This window comes from Gigantopelta aegis, chromosome 5 (genome assembly GCF_016097555.1).
Source record: "Gigantopelta aegis isolate Gae_Host chromosome 5, Gae_host_genome, whole genome shotgun sequence".
Lineage (NCBI taxonomy): Eukaryota > Metazoa > Mollusca > Gastropoda > Neomphalida > Peltospiridae > Gigantopelta > Gigantopelta aegis.
Window position 1 is genome coordinate 18,075,107 of NC_054703.1, and position 16,407 is coordinate 18,091,513.

The 16,407-nt window shown below is 36.5% G+C and overlaps 1 protein-coding gene across 3 annotated transcripts in view; it reads left to right on the plus strand.

Annotated features, from left to right (window-relative positions):
- LOC121373339 (carnosine N-methyltransferase-like) overlaps positions 1-15,189 on the plus strand; it is a 30,115-nt gene extending 14,926 nt beyond the window's left edge. The window contains exons 6-8 of one of the 3 annotated variants that reach the window (XM_041499916.1): positions 1,514-1,627; positions 4,527-4,630; positions 10,027-15,189. In XM_041499916.1, the coding sequence (XP_041355850.1) occupies positions 1,514-1,627; positions 4,527-4,630; positions 10,027-10,128 (320 nt within the window). In that variant the 3' untranslated portion in view covers positions 10,129-15,189. Of the gene's footprint in view, positions 1-1,513; positions 1,628-3,806; positions 4,483-4,526; positions 4,631-10,026 lie in introns of those variants that run through there. The other 2 variants (XM_041499917.1, XM_041499918.1) reach the window with 2 other exon arrangements.
- The last annotated feature ends 1,218 nt before the right edge of the window (positions 15,190-16,407 follow it).

Consider the following 16,407-nt stretch of genomic DNA (forward strand, 5'->3'; position numbering starts at 1 on the left):
GAGTAGAAACTAACACCTGTACCAGGGGAGTAGAAACTAACACCTGTACCAGGGGAGTAGAAACTAACACTTGTACCAGACTAGTAGAAACTAACACTTGTATCAGGGAGTAGAAACTAACACTTGTATCAGGGAGTAGAAACTAACACTTGTATCAGGGAGTCGAAACTAACACTTGTATCAGGGGAGTAGAAACTAACACTGTACCAGGGGAGTAGAAACTAACACTTGTAGCAGGCAGTAGAAACTAACACTTGTACCAGACTAGTAGAAACTAACACCTGTACTAGGGAGTAGAAACTAACACTTGTAGCAGGCAGTAGAAACTAACACTTGTACCAGACTAGTAGAAACTAACACCTGTACTAGGGAGTAGAAACTAACACTTGTACTAGGGAGTAGAAACTAACACTTGTAGCAGGGAGTAGAAACTAACACTTGTACCAGGCAGTAAAAGCTAACACTTTTACCCGGGTAGTAGAAACTAACACTTGTACCAGGGAGTAGAAACTAACACTTGTTTTATTTTGAATTATTATTATATCTTAAACAATAACTTTCAATAAGACAGGCTGCCAATATAAAGTGATGTCATCAGATATGTTAAACAATAACTTTCAATAAGACAGGCTGCCAATATAAAGTGACGTCATCAGATATGTTAAACAATAACTTTCAAAAAGACAGGCTGCCAATATAAAGTGACGTCATCAGATATGTTAAACAATAACTTTCAATAAGACAGGCTGCCAATATAAAGTGATGTCATCAGATATGTTAAACAATAACTTTCAATAAGACAGGCTGCCAATATAAAGTGATGTCATCAGATATGTTAAACAATAACTTTCAATAAGACAGGCTGCCAATATAAAGTGACGTCATCAGATATGGGGTGGTACGTAGCCCAATGGTGAAGCGTTTACTTGATGCGCGGTCAGTCTAGGATCGATCCTCGTTGGTGGGCTCATTGGGCTATTTGTCATTCAAGCCAGTACATCATGACTGGTATATCAAAGGTCCTGGTATGTGCTATCCTTTCTGTGGGATGGTGCATATAAAAGATCCCTTGCTATTAATGAAAAAATGTAGCAGGTTGCCTCTAAGACTAGATATCTAAATGACCAAATGTTTGACATCAAATATCCAATGATTAATAAATCAGTGTGCTCTAGTGGTGTTGTTAGACAAAACAAACCCTTTTATCAGATATGACGTTTCCTGACAGTGTTATTTTTACATTCATTATGAAATGAACAAACTCACATTGCTGTTAAATTGTAATGAATGGAATGGAAATATAATTATAACAAAATACACAAAATGAAGTTTTAAGGAATACCTGCTATTGTGTGGTAATTGTTTATGGCACAAGGGCTAATAAAGCGACATTAGCTGTGATGTATAACACTAAGGATGTCTGACCCACGATCAGTTTACCCTGTATCAGACACCCAACAGTCTCTGAGCACACTGTGTTTAATGTGTTCAACATTGCTTTCTTCTATTTCAGAAGCGTGGGATTGTGTTGCCACAGTGTTTTTTATTGACACAGCTCATAACATTATTGCATATATTGAGAGAATATTCAAAATACTAAAGCCAGGTGGACACTGGATAAATCTTGGTAAGTGTACGTGTGCCTGTACTTCTGTGACAACAAAGTTTCATCTTTATGTTTCATGCATAGAAACATACATGTAGAGATGAAACATTTGGGTTGTCTTAATGTTTACTGAGGGGTGGTATCTAGCTTAGTCAGTAAAACTCTCACTTGAGGTGTTTGGCTTCTATGATCAATACCCCCTCCGGCAGATCATGTAGGTTTTTCACATCCTAACCAGTAACCCACGACCGGTAGAGCTGGGCAGTATAATGTATGTACCATTCGGTATTGGTATCATGTCAATACTGATTTACTGTACTGAGCAAATCTCAAAATACTGAAATTTCGATATTGATAAATGTTATCCGCCATTTAGTAAAGCACTAACAATATATCTGACAAACACAAAATAGCTCAAAAGAAGAGATGAGGGCCTTGTGTATGGAATTTAATTTTATTCAGATGAAATTAGTGGGTGAGACTTCACTTAATCATTTAAAGCTGAGTATACTGAAAATACTGCTCAATATCAGTATTGTATCAATACTGAATACTGTACTGATACCGAGGTAAATCAACCCCAAAATACCGATATTGAGCTGAATCACCGCAAAAATAACGATAACGATACCGAACCTGGTATCGTCAATGTCCCTAACTGCGTTGTGCTTCAAATTCCGTTCACTTTGTTTTCTCGTGCACAGTTCGCGCAATCAACATCCAATTTATTGTCATCGGCATGTCGTTCATTTATGAGGTTTTTCTTCACAGTTCAGGAACATTTTTATAAACAATAAAGTTGAGAAAAGTAAGTATAAATACAAAACTTTACAAACCCCTAAAACCATTAACTTTACTAAGTCGTTTTTATTTATTCCTTAAAATTACCGATATCAGGTCCACATGACTCGTAGAAATTGACTTAAAATTACCGATATCAGGTCCACATGACTCGTAGAAATTGACTTAAAATTACCGATATCGGGTCCACATGACTCGTAGAAACTGACTTAAAATTACCGATATCGGGTCCACATGACTCGTAGAAACTGACTTAAAATGGAGAAAGATGAATTAACTTTTGGTGCATGTCACATGACCTCACACGTGCCAGATCAACAAGGCCAAAGAATTAAATTTTTACGATTTTCAAGACCCCTGTTGTTAGAATTTGTTTTCAATTATTATATTCGATCTGCAAAAGATATGCTACATTTTTGTTCCTCTATTGTAGTGAATAGTATTCATAATCCATTCATATCAGTTGTAAATAATTTTGAGTATATAAATTGTGTTAATTTAGAATCAATTCATTAAAAAAATTATATTTGACAAACTATTCGCAGGTATGAACGTAATGCCTATCAGTATTGACATCAAGTGTGAGCGATGTGTGTTGATAAAATGCGGACAGGACCAGAACGCTTGATAAATTGAATTTTTTCTTTAAAAAAATTAATAAATTAAGTGTTCGGCAACTGTACATAATTAAGAAACATATTTTTTCATGTAGTTGCCTTAAAAATTGAAAATGACGAACCGCACGTGCGCAGTACGATACTTTTTGCAAACGCATGCGCCTGAACGCAGTTAGAAACGTTGAACGGAGGGTGTTTCACTTTTATTTATTAGAATGGATTTATTTTACGTCCACATTGTTTTTGTGTTTTTGTCGTTAGGTGAACGCAGTTTGGGATGTTGATGGTATACGAAAAGCCATAGTATGTGCCGTCTGTGGGAATGATATAGCTGCTATTGCAAACAAGTAGCAGGTTTTCTCAGAATGTGAGAATTAATAAATGTTTGACATCCAATACCTGATATATGAATAATTAATTAATGTAGTCCAGTGGTAAAGCGTTCACTTGATGCGTGGTCAGTCTGGGATCGATCCCCATCGGTGGGCCCATTGGGCTATTTCTGGCTCCAGCCAGTGCACCACGACTGGTACATCAAAGGCAGTGATATGTGCTATTCTGTCTGTGGGATGGTGCATATAAGAGATCCCTTGCTGCTAATCGAAAAGAGTATCCCATGAAGTGGCGACAGTGGGTTTCCTCTCTCAATATACATTGTATGTGTGGTCATAACCATATGTCAGACACCATATAGCTGTAAATAAAATGTGTTGAGTGCATTGTTAATAAAACATTTCCTTCCTATTGATGTCATTAAATAAAATAAACTTTGATGTCTACAGAAGCTCAATAAACTTTGATGTCTACAGAAGCTCACTAAACTTTGATGTCTACAGAAGCTCACTAAACTTTGATGTCTACAGAAGCTCACTAAACTTTGATGTCTACAGAAGTTCAATAAACTTTGATGTCTACAGAAGCTCAATAAACTTTGATGTCTACAGAAGCTCAATAAACTTTGATGTCTACAGAAGTTCAATAAACTTTGATGTCTACAGAAGTTCAATAAACTTTGATGTCTACAGAAGCTCAATAAATGGTCTTAACGTGCCAGAATGTTCATGATATTGTTTTATAAGGAACTTTTAGAATACTTTCTATTGAAATATCATCATGTATGGATGAATTTGTAGTGACTACACTCGGATATACACAACTAAATAAGAAACCTTCATGGGTGGTCATTAGATACCATTGATCTTGTAAGTTATTTCAAAAGTTGGATATGTTATTGAATGAGTTGTAACACACACACCACACACACACACACACACACACACACACACAAATATACATGCTTACATATAAACATACATGGACAAACACTTTAATACATATGTACAGTCTGTTTCATACTAAAGAACACTTAAAATACAGAGTTGTTCCCCATTACTATATTTTACCTTCCATACACACGTATGCAGTGTGTCCAGTGATAAACGTACAGAGGTATCCATGTTTTACGTACACATTTCTACTTTGAGTGTTTGTTGTTTTTACAGGTCCTTTGTTGTTCCATTATGCAGACATGGCCAATGAAACGTCCATAGAACTGAGTTATGAAGAAGTGAGAAAAGTTGTCGTCAGAATGGGTTTTCAAATAGAAGTGAGTTCAATGATAAGAACATATACTGACTACTCTCCAGACTTTTGTTATTACCGGCTAAGCTGTGTGTGGCAGAGGGCATGGATTGATCAGTTAACACTAGCAAAGACAATTAGCAATCCATAGTTGGTTCCTTAACCTTTAGGATAAGTACATGTACAAACTGATGGCAGAGGACATGGATTGATCACTTAACACTAGCAAAGACAATTAGCAATCCATAGTTGGTTCCTTAACCTTTAGGATAAGTACATGTACAAACTGCTGGCAGAGGACATGGATTGATCACTTAACACTAGCAAAGACAATTAGCAATCCATAGTTGGTTCCTTAACCTTTAGGATAAGTACATGTACAAACTGCTGGCAGAGGACATGGATTGATCACTTAACACTAGCAAAGACAATTAGCAATCCATAGTTGGTTCCTTAACCTTTAGGATAAGTACATGTACAAACTGCTGGCAGAGGACATGGATTGATCACTTAACACTAGCAAAGACAATTAGCAATCCATAGTTGGTTCCTTAACCTTTAGGATAAGTACATGTACAAACTGCTGGCAGAGGACATGGATTGATCACTTAACACTAGCAAAGACAATTGGCAATCCATAGTTGGTTCCTTAACCTTTAGGATAAGTACATGTACAAACTGCTGGCAGAGGACATGGATTGATCACTTAACACTAGCAAAGACAATTAGCAATCCATAGTTGGTTCCTTAACCTTTAGGATAAGTACATGTACAAACTGCTGGCAGAGGACATGGATTGATCACTTAACACTAGCAAAGACAATTAGCAATCCATAGTTGGTTCCTTAACCTTTAGGATAAGTACATGTACAAACTGCTGGCAGAGGACATGGATTGATCACTTAACACTAGCAAAGACAATTGGCAATCCATAGTTGGTTCCTTAACCTTTAGGATAAGTACATGTACAAACTGCTGGCAGAGGACATGGATTGATCACTTAACACTAGCAAAGACAATTAGCAATCCATAGTTGGTTCCTTAACCTTTAGGATAAGTACATGTACAAACTGCTGGCAGAGGACATGGATTGATCACTTAACACTAGCAAAGACAATTAGCAATCCATAGTTGGTTCCTTAACCTTTAGGATAAGTACATGTACAAACTGCTGGCAGAGGACATGGATTGATCACTTAACACTAGCAAAGACAATTAGCAATCCATAGTTGGTTCCTTAACCTTTAGGATAAGTACATGTACAAACTGCTGGCAGAGGACATGGATTGATCACTTAACACTAGCAAAGACAATTAGCAATCCATAGTTGGTTCCTTAACCTTTAGGATAAGTACATGTACAAACTGCTGGCAGAGGACATGGATTGATCACTTAACACTAGCAAAGACAATTAGCAATCCATAGTTGGTTCCTTAACCTTTAGGATAAGTACATGTACAAACTGCTGGCAGAGGACATGGATTGATCACTGAACACTAGCAAAGACAATTAGCAATCCATAGTTGGTTCCTTAACCTTTAGGATAAGTACATGTACAAACGGCTGGCAGAGGACATGGATTGATCACTTAACACTAGCAAAGACAATTAGCAATCCATAGTTGGTTCCTTAACCTTTAGGATAAGTACATGTACAAACTGCTGGCAGAGGACATGGATTGATCACTTAACACTAGCAAAGACAATTAGCAATCCATAGTTGGTTCCTTAACCTTTAGGATAAGTACATGTACAAACTGCTGGCAGAGGACATGGATTGATCACTTAACACTAGCAAAGACAATTAGCAATCCATAGTTGGTTCCTTAACCTTTAGGATAAGTACATGTACAAACTGCTGGCAGAGGACATGGATTGATCACTGAACACTAGCAAAGACAATTAGCAATCCATAGTTGGTTCCTTAACCTTTAGGATAAGTACATGTACAAACTGCTGGCAGAGGACATGGATTGATCAGTTAACACTAGCAAAGACAATTAGCAATCCATAGTTGGTTCCTTAACCTTTAGGATAAGTACATGTACAAACTGATGGCAGAGGACATGGATTGATCACTTAACACTAGCAAAGACAATTAGCAATCCATAGTTGGTTCCTTAACCTTTAGGATAAGTACATGTACAAACTGATGGCAGAGGACATGGATTGATCACTTAACACTAGCAAAGACAATTAGCAATCCATAGTTGGTTCCTTAACCTTTAGGATAAGTACATGTACAAACTGATGGCAGAGGACATGGATTGATCAGTTAACACTAGCAAAGACAATTAGCAATCCATAGTTGGTTCCTTAACCTTTAGGATAAGTACATGTACAAACTGATGGCAGAGGACATGGATTGATCACTTAACACTAGCAAAGACAATTAGCAATCCATAGTTGGTTCCTTAACCTTTAGGATAAGTACATGTACAAACTGATGGCAGAGGACATGGATTGATCACTTAACACTAGCAAAGACAGTTAGCAATCCATAGTTGGTTCCTTAACCTTTAGGATAAGTACATGTACAAACTGATGGCAGAGGACATGGATTGATCAGTTAACACTAGCAAAGACGATTAGCAATCCATAGTTGGTTCCTTAACCTTTAGGATAAGTACATGTACACACTGCTGGCAGAGGACATGGATTGATCACTTAACACTAGCAAAGACAATTAGCAATCCATAGTTGGTTCCTTAACCTTTAGGATAAGTACATGTACAAACTGCTGGCAGAGGACATGGATTGATCACTTAACACTAGCAAAGACAGTTAGCAATCCATAGTTGGTTCCTTAACCTTTAGGATAAGTACATGTACAAACTGATGGCAGAGGACATGGATTGATCAGTTAACACTAGCAAAGACGATTAGCAATCCATAGTTGGTTCCTTAACCTTTAGGATAAGTACATGTACAAACTGCTGGCAGAGGACATGGATTGATCACTTAACACTAGCAAAGACAATTAGCAATCCATAGTTGGTTCCTTAACCTTTAGGATAAGTACATGTACAAACTGCTGGCAGAGGACATGGATTGATCACTTAACACTAGCAAAGACAATTAGCAATCCATAGTTGGTTCCTTAACCTTTAGGATAAGTACATGTACAAACTGCTGGCAGAGGACATGGATTGATCACTGAACACTAGCAAAGACAGTTAGCAATCCATAGTTGGTTCCTTAACCTTTAGGATAAGTACATGTACAAACTGATGGCAGAGGACATGGATTGATCAGTTAACACTAACAAAGACGATTAGCAATCCATAGTTGGTTCCTTAACCTTTAGGATAAGTACATGTACAAACTGATGGCAGAGGACATGGATTGATCAGTTAACACTAGCAAAGACAATTAGCAATCCATAGTTGGTTCCTTAACCTTTAGGATAAGTACATGTACAAACTGCTGGCAGAGGACATGGATTGATCACTTAACACTAGCAAAGACAATTAGCAATCCATAGTTGGTTCCTTAACCTTTAGGATAAGTACATGTACAAACTGCTGGCAGAGGACATGGATTGATCACTTAACACTAGCAAAGACAATTAGCAATCCATAGTTGGTTCCTTAACCTTTAGGATAAGTACATGTACAAACTGCTGGCAGAGGACATGGATTGATCACTGAACACTAGCAAAGACAGTTAGCAATCCATAGTTGGTTCCTTAACCTTTAGGATAAGTACATGTACAAACTGCTGGCAGAGGACATGGATTGATCACTTAACACTAGCAAAGACGATTAGCAATCCATAGTTGGTTCCTTAACCTTTAGGATAAGTACATGTACAAACTGATGGCAGAGGACATGGATTGATCAGTTAACACTAGCAAAGACGATTAGCAATCCATAGTTGGTTCCTTAACCTTTAGGATAAGTACATGTACAAACTGATGGCAGAGGACATGGATTGATCAGTTAACACTAGCAAAGACGATTAGCAATCCATAGTTGGTTCCTTAACCTTTAGGATAAGTACATGTACAAACTGATGGCAGAGGACATGGATTGATCACTTAACACTAGCAAAGACAATTAGCAATCCATAGTTGGTTCCTTAACCTTTAGGATAAGTACATGTACAAACTGCTGGCAGAGGACATGGATTGATCACTTAACACTAGCAAAGACAATTAGCAATCCATAGTTGGTTCCTTAACCTTTAGGATAAGTACATGTACAAACTGCTGGCAGAGGACATGGATTGATCACTGAACACTAGCAAAGACAATTAGCAATCCATAGTTGGTTCCTTAACCTTTAGGATAAGTACATGTATAAACTGCTGGCAGAAAATTTGACACACTGTATACCATATATGCATTGCATTAATTAAATCATATCTGAAAATATATTTTATAACACTGGTTGATTTACTTTCTCATTTTTCTGTGAGAAATACCTAGCAATTTTTATCTGTAAAGGTGGTTTTCAGCGAGTATGTTTGCTTGACAGTACATGTCTCAGTCATTTTTATCAATTGAATGATAACTGACATAGCTAGGTAATGAATTTCACTGTGTTACCAATGATGAATATCATAAAATATTTGTGTATGAGTTGCAGTTTGTTTCCAATGCAAATTGTCATCAGAAACACACACATTTTTTTTTTAGGTTTAATTAATATGCTTGATTTATCAAAGGCTGTGATATGTCTGTGGGAAAGTGCATATAATTGATCCCATGCTGCCAGTGATAAAATATAGTGGGTTTACTCTTGAGACTTTATGTCCGAATTCCCAAATGTTTGACAATCAATAGCCGATAATTAATTATCAAGATGCTGTAGTGGTGTTACAAAACACATTTTAATTTTTATTACATATATATGTATGTACTTTCACATACATTGCAAAAATAATTATTCTTTCTTATTGCATTCTTTCATTCATTATTAGTCCCCTACCTGTCAATTTAGCAGAAATTTTGTATATAGGTTTTATCATGTACTGTCACAGATCACATTTCACTTTTGTATATAGGTTTTATCATGTACTGTCACAGATCACATTTCACTTTTGTATATAGGTTTTATCATGTACTGTCACAGTTCACATTTCACTTTTGAATATAGGTTTTATCATGTACTGTCACAGTTCACATTTCACTTTTGAATATAGGTTTTATCATGTACTGTCACAGTTCACATTTCACTTTTGTAGTGATTTTCCCACTTTTGACTGAGTTATGGCCCTTGAACTAAGAGATAACAGTAATTTGTTTTCAGACTCATTTTCATGTGAATTTACCCCTTTTGTTATGTCCCTTGAACTTAGGAGATATGAAAATAGCTGTGTCCAGTAGGAGTATGTATTGCTTCAAGGTTACTCTCAGAATGCCTGTTATAGAAAACTGTGTAATGGCAAATGTATCGTCCTTGTTTTGTCTCTCTTCCAGAAAGAAGAACAAGATGTGAAAACAACTTACACACAGAACCCTGAGTCCATGCTTCAATACAACTACTGCAGTGTCTTCTTTGTTGCTAGGAAACCAGTGTAATACAGGAAGTGACATCATTTAACCTGTTACTGAGTGTTGAAATGTGCTCATTCATCGTTTTTGTTGCCAAGAAACCAACATGGCCACAGAAATTGACACTTAAGAAATGAAAGGAGTTGTATCAGTGTATTTTATGGCTAGGAAGATGACACAGCTCTTTGAATTGAGGCTTTTACAGTGAACTGACTTGTGCTGTATTAATGTAGTCTGGTGCTAGAAACAACGTAAATCACTCCCATATGCTGAGATGAAAATTATCTTCATGTTTCCTGAATTCTGGATTTTAGTGTCACCTGAAAATTCTCTACTTTCTAAGACACTTCAGTTTTCTAGATTTTTTGTTGTTGTTGTCCGATCTCATTTTCATCTCTGCATATGTAGAAATCTGCTATTTGAGTTTATTGTTGTGCAGTGAAAACTGCTGTGAGTACTGTTGCCTTAGTAACATAAAGAGTGACACCTACAGATACAGTTGGGCACCGACTGGCCATTTACTGGAAATTTCAAGCCCTGCTCGATTTTGTTGCCATGAACCTATAACAGTCTCTGAAGTAGTTCGATTTGACCTCCTTCATCAATTTGTGTTTGGACCTTTTGTCTCCAATGTAGACTGTTCCAAACGATCAAATCATTTGGCACAGTCCAAGTCCATTTTTATATGTAAGAGCATACAGTTTACATGTAAGCTTAATTTCATTTTCATTTTAACTTGATTTCCATGCTTGTATCCTGATACAGCTTAGTCACTATTCATCACTATTTTAATGTGGGACACTGTTTTATGACTATAAAGTTATCTTGTGGAGTTGTAACAACAATGTGTAGCACTTGTTAGTTATACATCAGCAGACTAATCATTTAGGTTTTAGGTAGACGTGACAGTGATAACAACACACAGATGAACCTCTGCCTTCGAGAAGGATCTCTGTGCAGTTACTTATACATACATGTATACGTTCATGTATAATTTTGTCTCCTTTTTAACATTTTTATCTCATTCATTTTATTTCCAATAATGTTAAACATGGCTCAGTACCAGGTGCATCACGTCTGTCTGAGTTACCTCGCGTGGAACGGGTTAATTGTTTTAAATCATTCATTTCAGTTACTAGTTATCGTTACTCTACATTTGTGATATCGATAGCGTGACCACAGGACAGATTATACCTGTTTTTAGTCATTCTATCTGATACATGTATCAGGTTTTTGATGATTCCTAAAAGAACAAAAAACAAAAAATAAACCTACCTAGGCAGAATGTTTGTTTTCCACATAAACCTACCAGTAAATAAAACCCTATATGTTCTTCAGAATTCTTGAAATATTAAGGTATTAATAGAGTTTAATGAAAAGGTGGGTTTTTTTGTGGTTTTTTTGGTTGGGGTTAGGTTGTAGGATTTTAAATGTTTATTTATTTGTTTTCCCCTTCTGATGTTTTTGTTTTGGTAGTGCCCCCCTCCCCCCAACACAAGAAATATGTAATAATTGTACACAGGACATATTGGGATATATCAAGCTGTCTTGTTTCAGTAGTTTCCCCACTCCCTAATGCCCCACCACAACACTAGAAATATGTAATAATTGTACACAGGACATATTGGGATATATCAAGCTGTCTTGTTTCAGTAGTTTCCCCACTCCCTAATGCCCCACCACAACACTAGAAATATGTAATAATTGTACACAGGACATATTGGGATGTATCAAGCTGTCTTGTTTCAGTAGTTTCCCCACTCCCTAATGCCCCACCACAACACTAGAAATATGTAATAATTGTACACAGGACATATTGGGATATATCAAGCTGTCTTGTTTCAGTAGTTTCCCCACTCCCTAATGCCCCACCACAACACTAGAAATATGTAATAATTGTACACAGGACATATTGGGATGTATCAAGCTGTCTTGTTTCAGTAGTTTCCCCACTCCCTAATGCCCCACCACAACACTAGAAATATGTAATAATTGTACACAGGACATATTGGGATATATCAAGCTGTCTTGTTTCAGTAGTTTCCCCACTCCCTAATGCCCCACCACAACACTAGAAATATGTAATAATTGTACACAGGACATATTGGGATGTATCAAGCTGTCTTGTTTCAGTAGTTCCCCCACTCCCTAATGCCCCTCCACAACACTAGAAATATGTAATAATTGTATGCAGAACCTACTGGGATATATCAAGCTGTCTTGTTTCAGTAGTTTCCCCACTCCCTAATGCCCCACCACAACACTAGAAATATGTAATAATTGTACACAGGACATATTGGGATGTATCAAGCTGTCTTGTTTCAGTAGTTCCCCCACTCCCTAATGCCCCTCCACAACACTAGAAATATGTAATAATTGTATGCAGAACCTACTGGGATATATCAAGCTGTCTTTTGCCTCATAATACTAAAGGCAGGGACACACAGTATATGAACTGCTAAATGGCACAACAAAATATTTCCTGAAAATACATTAATGGTTTAATTTATAACAATCACCATATATGGTATCGGTATATATTATAGTGTGGTATGTGTTTTGGCACGCTATCTTTAAATAGCAATTGTGTGTCATCAAAGAAAAGCCATGACCACAAATGCAGAAATGTTTGTTGACAGAAGTATTTTGTTATTGATAAAAATAAAGCAATGTTTACAGTTTGCCGTTAAGTATAAACAATTATAAATACCATGTAGCTAAAAGTACTATTTTACATAATACAAAAACATCCCTGTATCTCCAGATTTTCGCAATGAATTTTACTTACCTACAGCACGAAACATTGTCGTCTGCTACTAGTGACATAAACACAAGACAGTTAGACCACCCCTACTTCAATCTATTTCTATAGACCACCCCTACTTCAATCTATTTCTATAGACCACCCCTACTTCAATCTATTTCTATAGACATTTCAATGAGTATCCTTTCCTTATTTTACATGCACTGTATACTATTATATTAGGTGAGGATTAAACGACGTTCAAGTGCATATTACTTCATAAAACAATATCTGTTCAAAATGAAATGTGTAGTGAACATTGTTTTGAATAATAGTAATAATAATCAACAAACAAAAATACTCCAAGGGCTGTCAAATTTACCTCCACCCTCTCATGTACAAATAGTGACTGTTTGCACTGGGCTATATGGTTTACAAATAGTGACTGTTTGCACTGGGCTATATGGTTTACAAATAGTGACTGTTTGCACTGGGCTATATGGTTTACAAATAGTGACTGTTTGCACTGGGCTATATGGTTTACATGTGACTGTTTGCACTGGGCTATATGGTTTACATGTGACTGTTTGCACTGGGCTATATGGTTTACAAATAGTGACTGTTTGCACTGGGCTATATGGTTTACAAATAGTGACTGTTTGCACTGGGCTATATGGTTTACAAATAGTGACTGTTTGCACTGGGCTATATGGTTTACATGTGACTGTTTGCACTGGGCTATATGGTTTACATGTGACTGTTTGCACTGGGCTATATGGTTTACAAATAGTGACTGTTTGCACTGGGCTATATGGTTTACAAATAGTGACTATTTGCACTGGGCTATATGGTTTACATGTGACTGTTTGCACTGGGCTATATGGTTTACATGTGACGATAGGGTTAACATTTATTTTACAGGTATTATGTTTTACATGTATTATTAATATGAAATTGATCGACCACCACACATCGTTTCCAGTTGTTTGGAGTTATTTTTCTTGAATATTGGTAATTCAGAAGTTATCAGGATGTTTTGCTTCAATTTCAAAATATATACCGGTTAAAAGGTTAGAATCTTACAGTATACACAAGTAAACTAAACACTGCACTTTATATTGAATTTAATGTGTATGTGTTAATGATATATAGAGAATACTAAACGAGTCCCCGTGAGAGACCGTTTATATTACAACTCGTGTGTTTTCGATCGTACATCACGAGCGGAAGCGAGTGATGTACGATCGACAACACACTCGTTGTGATATAAACGGTCTTTCACGGGGACGAGTATAGTATTCTATTTATTACAACGCGCTACATTATTAATTTGAGTCGCCAAATATATTTTTTGTCTCTCACTAAACAGGACACTGAACGTAAACTTAACAGCGGAGTGATTCAGAGCGCATAACCCTTCTTTGCCTATGCACTCTTTTTATACTATTAAAGTATTTATGCTTTCGCAATGTCATAGAGTCCCTCCATCCCAAAAATAAAAATAATTAAAACAAATAACACACACTAGTAGTAAACAGAATATTAGTTTAATAAACTATAATATAACAATCACTATTCAAAGTCCATCATTTGAGTTTTCTGCAAAACGTTTAAACTTTCAAAATTCAAAGCGCGTCGGTCTCAGTGTCACGTGTGAGTTTTCGACGTTTGGGCTTGCATTCAGGAGATTCAGTGTCATCGTTATTGTGTTTACAAAAGTTAATATTTATGGTTCCACCATATATTGGAGCAGAAAAAATTGAAGAAGATTTGTAGAAGATGTAGTACAAGAATCAATCATTTTCGTTGAAGTTGTGTCTGTTGAGTGCATTTCCAAAGCACGTGACTGGTGGTCCGATACCGTGTTACTGAGAATATGACTAATTTCACGGTGCTGTGTTGTGGAAATGTGGCTGTAGTTGTTGATGCTTTGTATATTTTTATGGCCAGAAATTTGCATTATGTGTGTTGGAGGGATATTTTTCTCAGAAAGTTTTTGAACTAAGTATTTTCGTGCAGAATGGTTTGTGTAAAGTTTTAATGGTATGTTGTTTATGAATGAGTTAAAGTAGTTCCGTGGATCATGTGATCGGAGGTCATGACCTCTCAAAAAGCATATCTCACATTGTGGGATATGAAAAATCTCACGGGTATCTCCGTCACCGCGGTGTAATAAATATAATTAGGTTATGTCTGTCAATAATAACAAGAAAAAACATTATTTCTACACTACGCGAGATTGTTGCTTATCTGCGCCAAAACCCATACCGCGATGATACCGCAGTTATTGGTCTGGTATATAGCTGAACTATGGCAGTGTATACAATAAAATGTTTTAAAAATAACTTTGTTCATTTTTTTGTCAAGCTGTTTGCAAACTGAATTACAGTAAGAGCATTATCTAAACAAGAAAGATCTGCATAGCGTGTATTCTAAGTCCAGGAATACAGCCTACTCCGTATTTGGTAGATACAATGTATGTTGTGATTGCTGAAAACCAGTTGTCATTGCCGAAAATGTTACACATGAAGCAATAAAAGTGATGTATCAACATACCTAGGGAGTACACCTCACATTTAATCTACCTGTAAGTAATATTTAATATGGGGTCACATACCGTTCAAGAGATTTAAAGAATGTTGTAATGGCAACCCTCATTTTAGCTGACACAAATAGGGGTGGGGGCTACCTTACTCTTCAACCTGTAGTGTATACTGTATAACAGCTATATAGTAAATAAAAGTGGTAATAAATTTATGGCAGTGGATAAAAAATATTTGCTGTAATTATCAATGTAACATTTTACTACCAGTCGGAGCCGGAGCAGCTTTTACTCCATACATATTTGAGAGAGCATCTTTAATTTTCATATGGAACTCTTTACTTGGGTACAGTGCAGCGTTAATGTTGCATTGAAATATAACTAATTTCTTTTGTTATCCTTTATTGTGATGCATTTTATTGGTCCCTTACCGGCCCAGCCATAGGTTTCATCTCCTTCCGAACTGAAATGCATGTAGCTTTACAGATCAGGTTTGATTTTCAAGGCGATTTACCCTTTTTTGTTATGGCCTTTGAACTTAGAAGATTGTATTGTTTTATCACTACACTCTGAGTGCTTGTTAATGTAATTTAAACCAAAATTAACAAATTTAAATAATTTGCACCATGCCAATTTTGTTTAGGTCTAGGTTATTATTATTTTTTTTATCAAAAGGAGTTATGTCCCTTGAATAGAAAATAGAATTTTGAGGGTTTAAGCGCAAGACAATCACAGCAGGAGAAAATGGATGTTACTATTTTAAAATCCTGAAAGTCTACGGTCTCTACGTCATGTGCAAGCATGTTTTAAATTCAATTTTACTCCAGATCTCCTGTCCAGGACAGAATTTACTTTGTGCTGTGTATGCATACTATTTAATAAAACACACTGACAACCCCTTCCTTCGTCATGCGATCAAGCGTCAGTTCAGATATCGTGGGTTGGTTTCACGCGAGTTGGTCATTTGTTGTATAGAGAATACTACTTGAGTATCCGTTAGATACCATTCATCTTGCAACGA